At 38.1% G+C, this 18008-nt stretch overlaps 1 protein-coding gene across 1 annotated transcript in view; it reads left to right on the forward strand.

Annotated features, from left to right (window-relative positions):
* The window catches only part of LOC306870222 (serine/threonine-protein kinase PAK 3-like), a 252637-nt gene that overhangs the window by 221162 nt on the left and 13467 nt on the right, over positions 1–18008 (forward strand). Inside the window, exons 13-14 of the mRNA XM_079417359.1 lie at positions 13880–13979; positions 14113–14309. Coding sequence (XP_079273485.1) covers positions 13880–13979; positions 14113–14309 — 297 coding nt within the window. The remainder of the gene's footprint in view (positions 1–13879; positions 13980–14112; positions 14310–18008) is intronic.

Here is an 18008-nt window from a genome sequence, read left to right on the forward strand (position 1 = left end):
AAATGGATGCTGCCTTATTGGGACAATAAATCCCTCCCTACACTTATCCTACCCCTACTCGATACTTTAAGTTCAACTTTTAGATTATTTCCTTCATTATTATTGAAAATACATGCCTTTCCGATGTGATATCTGTTTTGAAATGGTAGGAAAAAACGTTCGGCAAAACGTTGTTTCGAACCCAGGTCGATCGCATCAAAAACGACTTCACCACGTACTTCACCGTCTGCGACACTGGAACTGTTACTGAAAGATAGTCTTCTGTAATGCTTTGAAATCACACGTTAGTGGGCGGAGTTAGTGTAAATAACCTCTGCCACAAAGAGGCCTGTATATGCACTTGTAAACAGACTTTTTATTTGTGAACTGATGTTGAGCTGTTCTTTTTAAGTCAACTTATTTTCGGGTCATCGTCATAAAAGCCCTGTCACAAATATTGTCACAAGCACGAAGATACATCTTTCGTTTCATCAAGCTGAATGCTCACTAAAAACTGACAGTCATCAAGTTTTCAAGCCATTTCATGTTTCATTCTGACATGAAAAAGCAATGATATCCAAGCGGGACAGTTGCTTACATTATAATTAGTCAATAACGCCATCATTTTCTTCATTCAGACCGAGCTGGCACGAAAACAAGATGTGAGATTTATCGCAAGAACCAATCACATTCAATCCTACCGATCATATCCAATTATTGGATGCTCCACTCTCGAACAGGAAGTACGTCACCTCCACTCAGTGTTGCCACGTTTTCCCTCGGAATTGGCCTACTTTAAAATCAGTTGCCGTGGGTTGTTTTTCATGTCCACAGGTTGAAGCGAACCCAATAACATGATATTTAGCCCTTGCAATGCGAATTTTACCAGGGGAACATCGCCAAAAAAAAACTTAAATTTTACGCACCAGGAGCGGGACCCCCTTGAAACGCAATTGGGCTGGTTTGGGCTTCTTCTTTTTTTATTCAAAGAACAATAACATACAATATTTTATCAAGAAATAACATCAAAAAAGATGTTACAACATATAAAAATAAACATAAAAATAAATTACAACAAATAGGACTTGCCAGGGGGAGGCAAGTATTAAAGTTCAAAGACACAAGATACATATACATACACGTATACATACCAAAATTAAATAAAAGTTCACAAGCTTTCAAAGACCTTACAGCTTTCTTATTCAAAGATTCTCTGATACTGTCTATATATACACACAGGGCTCGAATTGAGGGGGGATGGTATCCCCCTGATCGAAAAAAAATGACAAAAAGCATCCCCTCTGTAAATCCACAATCCCCCCTTACCATCCCCTTTGGATTATTAATTTTGTGTATTACCTAAAACTTATCAGGCACATGAAGTGTTAAAATTCTCTACTGATGATCGTTTACTAACTAAATAACGGCGATTGGCCATTCAGAACTTGGTACTGTATCAAGCTGCGCAGAAGCAGAAGCAATTTCGTCATTTTTTGCGCAAAATTGTTCAAGCGCAACTTTTGAAGTTCTTTTAAAAGAAGACAACAGAAGCTATGATTTTTCCTCGATTAGAATTTAAAGACATTCTCCTGACATAATGTATGTGTGACTGTGAGGGACTGAGAGACGATAGGAGAGCTGACATTATTCAACTTTGAGAGAAAAAAAAACACGTCTTGAGAGTCCAAAAGCATTCACTGCATGATGAAGCCCGTTAGAATACAGTTAGAATGCCCTTATAATTCCGACAATGAAACAAAAAATACCCATGTATGAGTTTTTACGTTTTTATATTCATTGCACAAGCAATGTACTTTCATCAGTACATTTGCTGAGGCCGCAAGCACAATGTGCTATTAGTTTTATACAACAGTGCATAGCAACACAATGTTTCATTCTGTGAGTGAATCCGCTTTTGAACGAATCGAGTGAGCCAGTGATTCAACGGTCCATTCAGATGGTCTGCGTCCCAATGTACATACTATCCATCCTAAATTCTATGTAATAGTAATTTTCAATACTATTTATGGCAGATAGTATGCACATTGGGATGCAGGGTCGGTCTTACTTTTGTTTCTATTGAATCAGCCGTTTTGGAAAAATCATTTGATATGAATGATTCAGTAAGTCATTTATTAAAACAGGGACTTACTGCCACCCACTGGCGGTTTTATTGTCATATTTATTCATCCATGACAGACCTAAACAAGCCAATGTGTCAGCACAAAAACACATTCAGCAAAATATTGTTTAATTATCAATACTGACCAAAAATCCTCTATTTTCAGGCCCCAGAAGGAATTTTTTTTATAAATAATAGTTCATTTAATAAGACTAATTTTTCATTAAATAGAAACCTTTTTAAAAATGAGACCAATTTTGTAATCATTGTAATCACAAGACCCCCCGCCGACAACACCATTGCTCCTGATTTTTTTTTTTTTTTTACAATTCGACCACTGCATATATATTAGGTGTACAACGGTTCTCGGTAAAAAAATCGAACCGTCCCGTTCTCCTCCCACGGTTCGATACGCACGTGAACCGCGTTTGCTTGACCACGCACTTACAATACAGTTCGGTGAAAAAAACAATCCATAAAACAGAGTTCAGCTAATGTATGGTTCTGAATACGCCCCACGTGCGTTTCATGTGAGACTGCCATCCAATCAACTCGTAGTATGTAAATATGTTGCTATAACGACACAGTTCCTCACGTGTTGGTGTTTTTGTGTGTTGCGCTTGGCTTGTGTAACGTTACTGTTCAGCATGGCGAGTGGAGGAGATAAGCCGTTAATAGAGCCGCCACCCGCTTCATTCAAGTCTGCTGTCTGGGAACATTTCGGGTTTCCAATAGATTACAGCAGCGATGGTAAAAAAAACGTGGACAAAACAGTCACGTTATGTAAAATTTGCCACGCACGAGTGCCTTATGCTCACGGCAATACATCTAATATGACGAGCCATTTGCGCCGATACACAGATCCTAACCTCCAAGAGTATCTCAACAGGGCATCATTCCTTGATCCGAGATTTAAGTCTCTACCTTACATGAATGCAGCCATGTACGCCAACGTCTGCAGTGGAGTCATCAAAGAAATCTCTGAACAAAAGCAGGTATATTTTTTGAGTTAAAAATGTGATATTTTTCTTTTATATATATATATATATATATATATATATATATATAAAAGCTTAATAAAATGTTTAAGAAATAAATATTTAAGGCTGTGTAAAATGTATTCTATATTTTTATATATATATATATATATATATATATATATATATATATATATATATATATTTGCAGAGTCAGCCTGTTGCAGCGGAAGCTGGACCATCTGGAAGCCAGAACCCCTCAGAATCTCCTCCCCAGAAGAAGTCTGCTATGACAGAGCTATTTGGACATTTTTTTACAGCACCTAACAAGACAAAGACTTTTACTGATATTATAGAGGAGGAGGTGATGTCATACAAGGCAGAAGATTGCATTGAGACAGTTGCAGATCCACTTGCATGGTGGAAGTTGCATGAGAGCAAGTATCCTCATGTTGCTAAACTTGCACAACAATACCTTTGTGTCTGTGCAACATCAGTGCCAAGCGAGAGAGTGTTCTCCACTGCGGGAGACATTGTTTCTGCAAGCAGATCTCGACTTGCAACTGAAAATGTTAACAAACTGATTTTCTTGCAAAAAAACTTGAAGATAGTGGAATAGATATGAAAAGAATATGATTAGAATATGAAAAATTGACCCAGTGTTCTTGGTCTGAGCTATATTATGTTTGTTTTGAAATGCACTTTATGTTGGTACTCTAAAGTAGGCTTCTTTTGAGTTAAAATGTTGGTTTTAGCAGGGATTAAAAACTGCTTGGAATTTTATTTTTGTAAAGAAGCCTGCTGTGATCAAGGGTTTAAGTATGTGTAAACCAATAAATATTTTTTTTTCTTCGAATTTGTCAGTAGCATTTTGTTCCCTAAACACACACCGAGCCGTACCGAAACCGTGACCCTAAAACCGTGATACGTACCGAACCGTGACTAATCTGAACCGTTGCACCCCTAATATATATGTACATATATATAGTTCAGCCAATAAATCCATAAATTGGGTTTCTTATTAGATTTAGATCAGATTCTTATTAGATTTGATAGATTTGATTCACAGTATAAGTAAATAAATTAAGTAAAAATACTGCTCCTCTTGGAAAGAAGTAAAAGAGTACATTTTCCCATAGGAGTGAAAAAGGTCTTAAACACTGAATATTTTCATTGATAAAATTTTGAACTTTACACCATAGTGTAACTGAATATGTACAGTGCCAAAATAAGTGCAGTTTCCTCATATTCATTGCAGAAAATACCATTTACATTTAAATTTTTGTAAATAATGATTTGCTAAAATCTGTGAATGAGCTTATAAGAAACTTCTTTAATCTTATTTCTACGATGATATTTCTGCGGTAACAACCACACTTTTCTCCAGCAAGTAAATTTTCCATTTAATAAAGAGTTGCAATGAGACAAAACATAAGGTAGAGTAACAATTTTTCTTTGAAAAATAGTACAAATAGCTTTATTATTACTCTTGGGATTTCATGAAAAACACATTTAACCAACGTAAAAAAAAAACAATTGTAACATCAAGAGACGCTTAATTGGGAGAATGGTCTTTATCAATTCCTAACATATGAGTACTTGAAGGGATAAAGCCCTCCTCGTGTGAAGACCAAAGAGTGTAAAGACCATCGACTCTACCGGGCGACTCCACCGGGTAGGGACACCGGCAAACAACATAAGTATCGATTTTTAATTATCCTCATTCCTACTACTTGTTTCACTTCTGTTTTAGTTTATATAACCTATTCTTACTATGTGTTTCCAGATCAATACTATCACTACCACTCGCAAACCACGCATCACGCACTGTAGACAGCACAATCCTATCAACCTGCGCACTTTGCCTATGTCTGCTAATACATTACTTTCTTTTTCTATTGGTTTCTGGAATTGTCAGTCTGCTGTCAACAAAGCTGATTTCATTTTCTAGTCATTGAAGGTTAAACCTCATGGCCCTGACAGAGACCTGGATCAAACCAGAGGACAATGTTACACCTGCAGCACTCTCCAATAATTTCTACTTTTCCCACACCCCCCGTTTGACTGGAAGAGGTGGAGGTACTGGTCTGCTCATCTCTAATAATTGGAAATTTACTCCTTTACCATCTCTGAGTATCAACAGCTCCTTTAAATCACATTCGGTTACTATTACCTACCCTCTAAAAATCAATTTTGTAGTTGTTTATCGTCCTCCAGGATCACTAGGTAACTTTGTGGAAGAATTAGATTTATTGTTCTCAATCTTTCCCGAGGATGGTACTCGCTTAGTCTTACTTGGAGACTTCCACCTAGATAAACCTCAGGCTGCAGACTTCCACACTCTGCTTGCCTCTTTTGATCTCAAGAGAGTACTAACTACGGCTACTCACAAATCAGGCAACCAACTGGACCTTATTTACACACGACACTGCTCCGCTGATCATGTGCTGGTTACTCCACTGCACTTAACCTCAACATGATTCCTGACACATCACATACCCCTCCACGTCACTTTTCGACGTAACTTGCGTTCACTCTCCCTCCCGGCTATCTGCTATGGTTTCATCTTCGATTCCTCCCCCTAAACAGTTATCCTCTCTTGGTACTAACAGTGCTACTGATACTTACTGTTCCACTCTGACATCTTGTTTAGATACTTTCCACCCCTTCTGCCCCTTGGCTATCTGATGTTCTCCAAAAACATAGTTCTAAACTCAGGGCTGCGGAAATGGTATGGCGCAAATCACAAAATCCTACTGACCTTAATTTATATCGATCACTCCTTCGACTTCTCTGCTAATGTTTCCACTGCTAAAAGGACATACTATCATGACAAAATTAACAATTCTCGTATGCTCTTTAAAACATTTTCCTCCCTCCTTTGTCCTCCTCCTCCCCCTCCTTCATCATCTCTAACAGCTGACGACTTTGCCACATTCTTCATTAATAAAATTACAAACCTCACTGCACAATTTTCCACACCACAATCTATCAAACATATCTTACCCGCAAACATACTCTCGTTCACATCCTTCTCTCCATTCTCTGAGGCAGAAGTCTCTAAACTCATCCTTTCCAGTCATCCTACTACCTGTCCGCTCGATCCTATTCCATCTCATCTCCTTCAAGCCATTTCTCCTGTAGTTGTACCTGCACTCACTCACATCATTAACACATCCCTTCACACTGGAATTTTTCCCTCAGCATTTAAACAGGCTCGTATAACTCCACTTCTTAAAAAAACCCACTCTTAACCCAACTCTTTTAGGGAACCATAGACCGGTTTCCCTTCTTCCTTTCATTGCAAAAACACTTGAACGACTTGTGTTCAACCAAGTCTCTGTCTTTCTCACACAGAACAACCTCCTGGACAGTAACCAATCTGGCTTCAGAAGTGGACATTCGACCGACGACCGAAACTGCCTTGTTTTCTGTTGTTGAAGTCCTAAGACTTGCAAGAGCGGCTTCCAAATCTTCATTACTTATCTTGCTGGATCTGTCTGCTGCTTTTGATACGGTCAACCATCAGATCCTCTTGTCAACCCTATTGAGAAAGGGCATCTCAGGAACCACACTCCAGTGGTTTGAGTCTTACCTCTCTGATAGGTCCTTCAAAGTATCTTGGAGAGGTGAGGTATCCAAGTCGTAACATCTAGTTACTGGGGTGCCTCAGGGCTCAGTTCTTGGACCACTTCTCTTTTCTGTCTACATGGCATCACTAGGTTCTGTCATTCAGAAACATGGCTTTTCATATCACTGCTATGCTGATGACACTCAACTCTACCTTTCATTCCATCCTGATGATCCAACGATAGCTGCTCGCATCTCAGCAGTCTAACAGACATTTCGTGCTGGATGATGGACCATCACCTTCAACTCAACCTAGCTAAGACAGAACTGCTTGTAATTTCAGCTAACCCATCGCTTCATCACAATCTCACCTTCCAGTTAGGCTCATCTACCATAACAGCCAGAAACCATGGAGTTGTGATTGATGATAAGCTAAATTTCTCAGACCACACTGCTAAAACTGCCCGGTCCTGCAGATTTGCATTATACAATATTAAGAAGATCAGGCCCTTTCTCTCGGAACATGCAACACGACTCCTTGTTCAGGCTCTTGTTCTGTCCAGACTTAACTATTGCAATGCTCTCTTGGCAGGTCTTCCAGCCAATTCTATTACACCTCTACAATTAATCCAAAATGCCGCTGCAAGATTAATCTTTAATGAGCCGAAAAGAAGGCACGTCACGCCTCTGTTCATCAATTTGCACAGACTACCAATAGCTGCTCGCATTAAATTCAAGGCATTAATGTTTGCCTACAGAGCCACCACTGGCTCTGCACCCCTTTACCTAAATTCATTACTTCAGACTTATGTGCACTCTAGAAGCTTGCATTCTTCAAGTGAACGACGCATTATTGTGCCATCCCAAAGATGCACAAAAACACTTTCACTGACTTTTTCATTAACTGTTCCAATCTGGTGGAATGACTTGCCCAACTCAATCCGAGCAGCCGAATCCTTACCCATCTTCAAGAAACAGCTAAAAACTCATCTGTTCCATATTTACTTGACCCTCTAACTCTAGCACTCTCTATTCTAATTTTATTTGATCTATATGTCTTTTTATTTAAAAAAATAAAATAATAATTATAATAATTATCTGTACTGCGTTAGGCTAACCAAGACTTGTAATAGCACTTGCACATTGTTGGTCTTTTGTTGGTTTTGATTGCTTCTTGTGTCCTCATTTGTAAGTCACTTTGGATAAAAGCGTCTGCTAAATGACTAAATAAATAATATTAATAATAAAGAACAGTGTTTTCTTTACACAAAAAGAAAAAGAAAAAAAAAATACGGAAAGAGATGGTTTCAAGAAAACAAAACAAAGGCTAAGCCGCATCGCATTTTATTAGGCTATTATTTAGAAATGATGTAGGCTAAAATGCCGGTAAATCAAAAATGTTTACAAACATTATAAACACAGTTATTATTTTCTCTCCAAAACAAATCCTCTAAACTTAAAGCTGCTATAAAAGGCTATAAAAATGTCGATCCAAAAACTAATTAAAGGTGAAACTGATGCCTACCTCTCTCACTCGGCACGAATCCAAATGTTTCCATATTCTCGACGTAAAATAAAATATTATTTAATGGCTTTTACTTTCATCGACGTAAAACATCATCCTTCACATCGGCAATAACAGCACAGTGAAGCGGTGGTCACGCTGAACGCAACAGATTGGACAACGGAGCACTGTAACTTTTTACACGTTCCTTTAACTGTATTTTATTTTGATAATGAACTGGCTGCAATGTCGCAAAAATATGTCTTTGTGCGTATGAGGCACCAGCGTGAAATGGCCATACCATTGCTGGTTGGTATACAGTAGCAAGAAATCATTCTAAACTAATCTATTGCAAAACAAATAAAACTGTAAAAAAATAAAAATAAAACTACTTTCTGCCATCTCGTTTTCTTTTCCGAGAACATTGGAATGCGTCACAATGAACCGTAGGCCTAACTCAGTATATTTTTTTTCGTTCGTTTTGTTCATCTGTCAATGATTTACGTGAAATATATTTAGTGTATAGGCATATATATTCCTTTTTATGTAAGCCTATAGTTTTATTGTGTTTTTTCCGTTCACAGAAGCGCTGCAGGTGCATAAGATCTGTTGAATCCATCTTACACTGTCGTCGGATAAACTCTAATGCTGGTGTTCTGACGATTTGTGCTACCCTGTCAGATTTTGCTACCTCCCATTAAAACAGATGGTAGCAGAATTCATTGCCATTGCGACTAGAGTTCACAGCTGAGCGCGGGCGGGCATTTTACTCGCTGGATGCGTCATTTGCATAGTCATTTGCATAGTCTGTACTACTTGAATTCCTGATTGGTTGACAGCAAATTTCAAATATTAAATGGAACGATAAAATAACGTTATTAACCGGTTAATGGCCATTTCAAATTTTCGATTCTGTTCGGAACTATAAAATTTGATTTCATTTCTGTTTCCGGTTCTGTTCCAGTCAAAATTACGTTCGTTTCCGGTTTTCGTTTTCAGTCCTTGAACCAGTTCAGAGCCCTGGTTACAAATGACCTGATTTTATCATCTGATCGTGGTTGTATCTCTCTATTAGTGCTACTGGATCTTAGCGCCACGTTTGACACTATCGACCACAACATTCTTTTAACTAAATAAATAACTGGAGACTGGAGAGTTATTTTTAATTCCATGTAGATCACAAACCACTGAAATTGGCTGATAAATGTAAACATTATCGTGTTTTTAACCAGAAAAAAATGCAGCTCCTCCATTTACCTCCATTTGTTTTTAAGGCAGTCTTACCCGGACCAACATAGCGGACGCGTCGCTAGTGGAGGTGACGTATTGTCTTGCCCTGACTAACATGGCAGACGCGTCGCTAGAGGAGGTGACGTATTTCTGCTCTTGAGTGGAGTTCCACTCTCCCAGTATGTCTGTAGCCAGGCCCTACTGAATTATAGCGCGATGGAGACATTGCCTCCTCTCACGTGACTATCCCCCATTCATCTCAATGAGCCTCCAGAAAAGCCACACACACGCTTTAGGGTCTCTGTTGTAAGTCTATGGACCGAGGGGAGGCAAGCCTCTGCTGTAACTTTATCTGCGGGTGTCGCTGTTGTACAGTGTTATTTTATAAAAATACTTTTAGACTTTTAATATAATATAGTCTTTTATATAAGAGTTTTAGACTTTTAATATCATATGTAGTCATATTTGCGCTGTTTTATTTTTGTAATATCGATTATTTTCTCATCCAATTTTGAGGAGAGGAGACACTGCCTCCCTTGCCTCCTCGGAAGAAACGCCCCTGAGTCTGTGTTCGCAAGCACACCACCTTAAGAAACCCTCCGGTGCTCGTTTTCAAACATTTAAAAAATAATAATAATTAATGAACGGGCTTGCTTGTATGACCTGGCTGATATGGACTGGTACAGAATTGGGCTTATTCCTGAAGTCGAAGAGGCTTGGGCATATTTAAAATTCTTGTTCAGAATTGTTTTGAACAAACATGCCCCTCTTACAAAGGTTAAAGTAAAAAAATCATCTTATCCCTTAGTTCAGTCCAGGTTTGTCTGAGCTTATTTGCCAAAAACACACTCTATGGCATATCTTACTGGCAGTCATACAGGACTATAAGGTATAAATGTACTCATTCTATTAGACAGGCAAAATCAAGTTATTTCAAACACCATTTGACACCGAAATGTTTGGAATTCCATCAAAACAATGGGAAACATTTCTTCCCGTTTGCCTACTGTAATTAAATATTATGGTGTTATTACTACAGACAAATCCAAAATGGTGGATCAATTCAACAGACATTTTGTCAATGTTGGCTGTGTTTATGGCATCTGTTACCCAGTCAACAATTTGATCTCACAATGATGTCACCATGAGCTCACATGATTCTCATGATGTGGTCATAATGTGTGGGTCACAGTGAGCTAAAAGTGTAGCCACACAACACATTCACTGTGTGATCATACTATGGTGAAAATATGAGGTCACTGCACACTCACTGTGCGCTCAATCTGTGGTCATTGTGAGGTCACTGCACACTCACTGTGTGCTCATAATGTGAGCTCACCATTTGAGACCACTGTCATATCATTGTGTTAAACTCATTCTGTTAATTAAGTGTGTTAAGTGTTATCTAAAAGTTCTCTAATATTGGTCAGTAATATCACACACACACATGTAGAATTTAATATTTTATTTCCTTCAAAGTATTTCTACAAATCAGTTTCCTTGTTTATTTTGATTTATTTTCAGTTTGGTGTTGGCACAAACATTTCAATTCGACAGATACATCCTGCTTCTGGTGTTGTTTTGGTGACTCCTTTTCGATTCTTAACTTCGATTCTTTGTCCCCTTGGAAAGACTTGACACATCCTGAAACACAGAGAACAATGTGTAATTGCAATCAGTTGCTATCAACCTAACAGGTGAAAATAACTATTAGTTCAACAAAATATGAAACAAATCATGCATCCATGCTCCCACAAAACATGCTTGTATAGTTACTGAAATATGATCCCGAGTTAGTAATATAGTCTAGTAATTATCTGATTTGGGAAGTATCACAAATCATAAATAGTGCACTAAAGCCAGGGACACACTTAAAGACTAGCTGAAACATTGTAAGTCTGAACAGAACACACTTATGATTTTAAATGCTGACTGTAAACACTGACTGAACATAACTGGCTCTGATGCGTTTGGGTGTGATCAGTTGTAAGTATCAAATTACATTCATAATCAGTCTTACAGTTGTAGTGTGTTCCTGGCTGAGCTGGCAAGATGGCTGGTTCACATGTACCTGGCTAATACGTGCACCTGGCTAATTTGATAACATGGGGCCAGGCCACAGTGCATATTGGCATTATAATATCATATCAGCGTATGTGAATAGCAAATAAAGAAACCACTCACCATTGCTCAAGAACAAAACAGCAATTCCACGGTGGAAAGATTCTGACACAAATGTAAATCACTATAGTGATGTTCGAGTCCTGAACGAATTGTTCTTTAAGCCTGTTCATTCATAGGAAGTAACCGAACTGAATCTAATTTTATTTCTGGGCTAATGACGCAAGACGCACTGCCGAAATTTGCTGACCGTTCGTTGATCCGTTGATAAATAACATTTTATTAAAACCTTCAAATTCTTGTCATCACTGATTGTCATGTGGGCAGCGTGCCAACATGAGTGTGAATCCCGGCTCGAGGACCGAAAAAATACCAATGCAAAATCATTTATGTAGAGAAATGTAAATAAATTGTACTGTAGTACTATAGTTTGTGCATGCAGATTAGGCTATATTTTTAATTGTTACACAAAATCAAGGAGCTTATAAGGACTTTATCTCTATATACTTTAGACATGTAGAACATCAGCGTTTCTGCATCAATGTATGTAATGTGTGCTGTAGGTGCGAAACTTTTAGGAATCTTATCCAAGATGTAGACGATCTTATCCCCAGTGAACGATATTTAAATTGCCTCCTTACAACCTGCTCAAAATTTAATTCATAATGAGCTCACATATTACTCACACTGTGAGGATCGCAGTATGAGGATAGTTTGAGTTCATACTGAGCTTGCATACTACTCACACTGTGAGGATCACAGTATGAGGATTGTGTCATGTCACTGTGATCATCGCATGATCTAACGTGTTGACTGGGTATTCATTCACCTGCCTTAGGCCCCCCTCCTTCTCTTTTCAGTCGATACAAGAGACCGATGTACTTGGGGAATTGCTCAACCTGGATATTCATAATTCTGCTGGATTGGATGAATTAGACCCATTATTTTTAAAGAAAGCATCTTATATCATGGAAGGGCCTATCTCTTTTCAAGAGTTTTCAAGAGTTACTGTTCTGGTCATTTACAATCAGAGGGTGGAGAGGCTTCTGTCAGATCCACTGCCCCTATTTAAAGGAGTCCCACAAGGAAGCATATTTGGGCCTTTACTTTTTTTTATATTTATGTTAATGACATTGCCCTTGCCGCAGGTGATTCTCGTGCACATTTATATGCTAATGACACTGTTATTTATGCATTTAGTTCTTCCTTGACTACTACATTATCTTTATTGCAGGCCAGTTTTACTCGCATTCAAAACTCTAGTCTTCATTTAGTTTTAAATACAAATAAAACAAAATGTATGGTTTTTAACAGAAATCGACTACATGTTGAGTATTTTCTCAGTGGATGGCTCTGAAAATGCTACAAATATCTTGGTATCTGGTTTGATATCAAACTGTCATTTGAAACAAACATAAATGTACTGCTCACGAAGGTTAAAACTCGTATTGGTTTTCTTTATAACAAATCTTCTTTTACACAAACTTCGAAACAGCTTCTGGTTAAAATGACAGTGCTCCCAATTTTGGATTATGGTGATGTAGTTTACAGGTCTGCTTCAAAAACTCTCCTTCACAAACTGTATGTTATTTACCACGCTGCAATCCGCTTTGTGACTAGAGCTTCATTTAACACTCACAATTGCCACTTGTATTCTTTATTGAACTGGCATTCTCTTCATTCTCGCAGACAAAGACCTTATCGCCAGTATACCTTAAAGCTTAGTTCATTCATTCCGCGCTCTTCCTTTAAAAATTTAATTCAGTCAATAATACAAGATCTTGTACTTGTTTTTAGCTATTTGCTTGTTCTTATACAGTATGTCACTGTTTATAATTGTTATTTGTGACTGTGTAATGCTTTTGTTTTGTACCTGCTTTTTATGCCAGGTCATCATTTTAAATGAGAACTGGTTCTCAACTGACTTACCTGGTTAAACAAAGGTTATAATAAAGTAATCCACTTTGATTAGGCATTGATTAATGTCAAATAGTGAGGCTCTGCAGCATGTGCTGTATGGAGCAGAGCAGATGCTTTCAGTTTACAATTGTAACGATACAGTTGAACTATTTTTTTTCTATATCTTTGTCAAAATGACAGTGGGGTCAGTACTGCAGTGGGCAAGTAATGTATTTGGTAACACCAGGTAATACCGGTAACACTCACTACCACAACAAGCCCATCTCTTATTCACGAGCATGCAGAACAAAACTCCAGCGTTCTGAGCATTCAATGCATATTGTCATAATTGTTGTACAATAATTTATGATGGCACGGTTACACCCTTATTATTGTTACACCCTTAATATATATACATAGACTGAATTACTATGAAGATGTGATCTGACTTGACTCTTTTTGGATGTGACTTCACAGTGTCTACAGGCTCTGGATTTCCTCCATTCTAATCAGGTGATTCATAGAGATATCAAGAGTGATAACATTCTGCTGGGCATGGACGGTTCAGTGAAACTGAGTAAGTTAAACACAATCCAAACCTATTAAACTGCCTTTTTATTACTGGTGTTACAAACACAACTCACATTTCTTTAGAAATGTTCTGGTATACATCAAAGTCCAAGATCTTAACCTTCTTTCTCTTTCTAAAGCGGATTTTGGGTTCTGTGCTCAGATCACACCTGAGCAGAACAAGCGTAGCACCATGGTGGGAACACCCTACTGGATGGCCCCAGAGGTTGTAACCCGGAAAGCCTATGGTCCCAAAGTAGACATCTGGTCCCTGGGTATCATGGCTATTGAAATGGTGGAGGGAGAGCCTCCATACCTGAATGAGAATCCACTCAGGGTAAGACCTTTATAAAGCAAGATCATACTTTTTTTTTTTTTTTTTTTTTTTTCTTCATCAAAACAATCCTAAATGCAGTGATTCCTAAAACAAACTGAAGCTGATTAGCCGTTCTATTAGGGCTGCAACAATTCCTCGATTCTATTTGAGTATTCGATTTTAAATAATTTTCCATTTAATTTTGCCCGCGTCAAGTAATCAGCTAAATACCAGAAGTGGTATTTCACAGACGAGAATCCATGAAACGCATATATATATTTCATTGAACATACGTAAAGGGAAAACAAAAACACATTTATAGCTCAATACAGATTATTATAATAACAAAACTAGATATAGTTTTGATATTAATAATAATGCTTATATCAAACAAACAAAATGTTACAGTTTTTACATTTTATCAGCTCTTGCTTTCCCTGGGAATTGAACCCATGACCTTGGCGTTGCTAGCGCCATGCTCTACTATTTGAGCTACAGGAAAGCTAAGTATTGAATTAAGTATTGTTAACAACTAAAACCTTTTTTATAAAGTGTTACCCAAGTTTTATATATTGTTCCCATTGTGTGTGTGTGTGTGTGTGTGTGTCCGTGTGTCAGATTCACACTTTTATATTCTAGAGTAACCCTTTCATTGTTTTGTGCTGACCATAACAACCAGACTGCCAGAGGGTTAAATGCATGTGCCCACTGTGAACAATCTTCCTGATGGCACCAGTGTGGCGTTGGCACTGGTGGCTTGGGCTCTTGATCGCTGCTTGCAGCTATATTTAGGGGCCAAGCACAGAGGGTGCGTAGGCACCTATTGTATCCGTTAGAATTCTTCTTATTATTATTCTACTTCTAATTCTTCTTCCGCTCTTGAGTCTATGGCAGCCCATAGAACTGCTTGTGGGAAAGTTGTGAAATTTGGCACACTGATAGAGGACATTCTCAACATTAAACATAGCAAATTTGAAGTCTCTAACCCAAACTCTCTAGCGCCACCACTTGTCCAAATTTTCACTCATGTTTATGCTAATAACTTTTGAACCATAAGGCACAGAAGGAAAATTATTTTTTTAGAGTCCTTGTCTCATGCCATGTCAAATGAATTCCAAAATTTAAAAATCATAAGGATAATTTTTTTGCTATTTTAAACCCTACTTTTTAGAGTTCGTCCTAGACGGTTTCTCTTATTTTCACCAAACTTGGCTCAGATCATATTCAGACCATGCTGACAAAAATGTATGGAATTCAAATCAATTAGTCAAACCGTTCTCGAATGACTCACAAAAATTCAACAAAAAGCACGTGAAAATGGATCTGAGGCTGTATCTCCGCAACAATTTGGCGTGTTGAGACCAAACTAGGTGCGTGTTATAACATGCATGACCTGAGACTACCTGCAGTGTTTCGGCACTGTGCCACCTAGTGGTCAGGAGATATGAAAAAATGCATATTTTTGCTTATAACTTCTGAATCGTTTGGCCAAAAAATCAGAAAACTGGTCTTTAGAGTCGGTGCATCATGCTGAGTTGAATAATACCCAATTTTCCCATGTCAGCCATTTTGGGGTGCTGGCCATTTTGAATTTTGTCATAAAATGCTATATTTTACGAACGCATTGATGTATCGTTATGAAACTTCGTATGAGTCATCAGCACGATGCCCTGAAAGAGCCTAAGAAGTTTTGAGCCTGCGCCACCTAGTGGTAAAGTCCAGCGATACCAAACATGCCAGGTTTTGCCTTATGGTTTGTGCAACGTTGCATTTTAGCGCTTAAAAAATATTTGCTAATATCTTAGAAACCGTTACTCCAATCAGCACGAAACCATCATAGGAAATTCGAAAACATAGCGTGCCGGCTATACGCTAATGCCCAATTGCCAAAATTTAGAAAGTAGCAAAAAAATGCAAATAAAATCGGCCATCAGTAATTTTTTTCTCTTCTCATATGTAAAAATGTTTATAACTCCAAAACAAAATGAGAGATTTTCACCAAATACGACACATATATATGGGCACACTCTAAGGACACATAAAAATTTGGTGGGATTGTGCCTCTTGGTGGCGCTATAATTGAACAAAACATGAAATTGCCATTGTCTACTATAGAGTATTGCGATATAAAATGCTATATTTTACAATTGCATTGGTGTACTATTACGAAACTTTGTATGTACCATCGAGCCATGACCTGAAAGTACTCAAAACCTTTTGAGACAGTGCCACCTTGTGGTCAAAAGTTATAATGAACTATCAAATAAATGCTGATAGCTTTCTGTGAATTTTACCAATGAGACTGGTATTAATAGATTTCTTGGGTCATGCTGAGAACAGTGATACCAATGTTGCCATAGTCAGCCAAACTTCCTGCCATTTTGATTTTCTTTAAAAACCTACTTTTTCGAACTCCTCCTAGACCAGGCATCCTCAAATCTGACCCATTCCTGCAGAGTTTAGCTCTAACCTTAATCAAACACACCTGAGCATGCTAATCAGAGTCTTCAAGATCATTAGAAAATCACAGGTAGGTGAGTTTGATCAGGGTTGGAGCTAAACTCTGCGGCAGATTGGACCTCCAGGGAAAGATTTGAGGAACCCTGTCCTAGACCGTTGGTCCGATTTTCACCAAAATTTAATCAAATCATCTTTAGACCATGCTGACAAAAAATTTTGGATTTCGTGTTGATATACAAAACCGTTTTTGTATAGCACCGCAACAAATTTGACGCATAATGCCAGATTATGTCTGAGGCTGTATCTCTGCAAAGCTTTGACATAATGACACCAAACTTTGTTTGTGCCATTGTTACCTCACACAGAACACACCACATCGATTTAATAACAGTGCCACTTATTGGTCAAATGTGATAAGCCATTACATAATATTACCAGAAGTTGTGTTTATGATTTTTCAGCCATTTTGCTTCAAATCATCCTAAACTTGCTTTACTCATTGTTGCAGTAGGTCTGATGCTCCATGCCATGCTTAGCTCCTCATTTTGCCTCTGGAGTGCTTGGCCCCATAATTGCTGCATGCAGCTATATTCATTATTATTCTCCAAAGTGAATCGCATTTTGAGGGCCTAAACATACCTGAAAACTTATGAATCTTTGCACACGCGCATGAACTGGTGAAAATTTATGTCTGATACATGTTTCAGAGGTGGGTGTGGCAAAATGGCTTGACAGTGCCACCTATCCCCTTCCGCTACGTTTCATTTACGTGCACAAAAATCGATAGACCAATAAGTTATTTAGAATTTTCTCAGCAAATTTTGAGTTGTTTTTGCCATTTTTATGCGTTGTGCTTTAACAAACTCCTCCCAGATATTTAATCAGATCAACACCAAATTCGATCAGTGTAATCTAAAGGCTTTTGCCATGTTAAAATGGAAATATTTTGAGTTCTCATTGAAGGGCGTGTCCGTGGCGACCTGACAAATTTCTATGTTTATCCATGAAACAGGAAGTTGTTATAATTCAGGCATGCAATGTCCGATCTGCCCCAAACTTAACATGTTTGATAAGAGTCCTGACCTGAAGAGATCTTATTCAGTTATAGTCATAGCACTACCTGTTGGCAATTCATGTTTAATGCTGTAATGAACTCCTCCTAGAGATTTAATGACATCAACATTACATTTGGTCAGGCTAATCTAAACGCCTTTGCAATGTTAAATTGCGAAGCTCTTGAGTTTTCATTAAAGGGCATGT

The sequence above is a fragment of the Barbus barbus genome (assembly GCF_936440315.1).
Source record: "Barbus barbus genome assembly, chromosome: 5".
Classification (NCBI taxonomy): domain Eukaryota; kingdom Metazoa; phylum Chordata; class Actinopteri; order Cypriniformes; family Cyprinidae; genus Barbus; species Barbus barbus.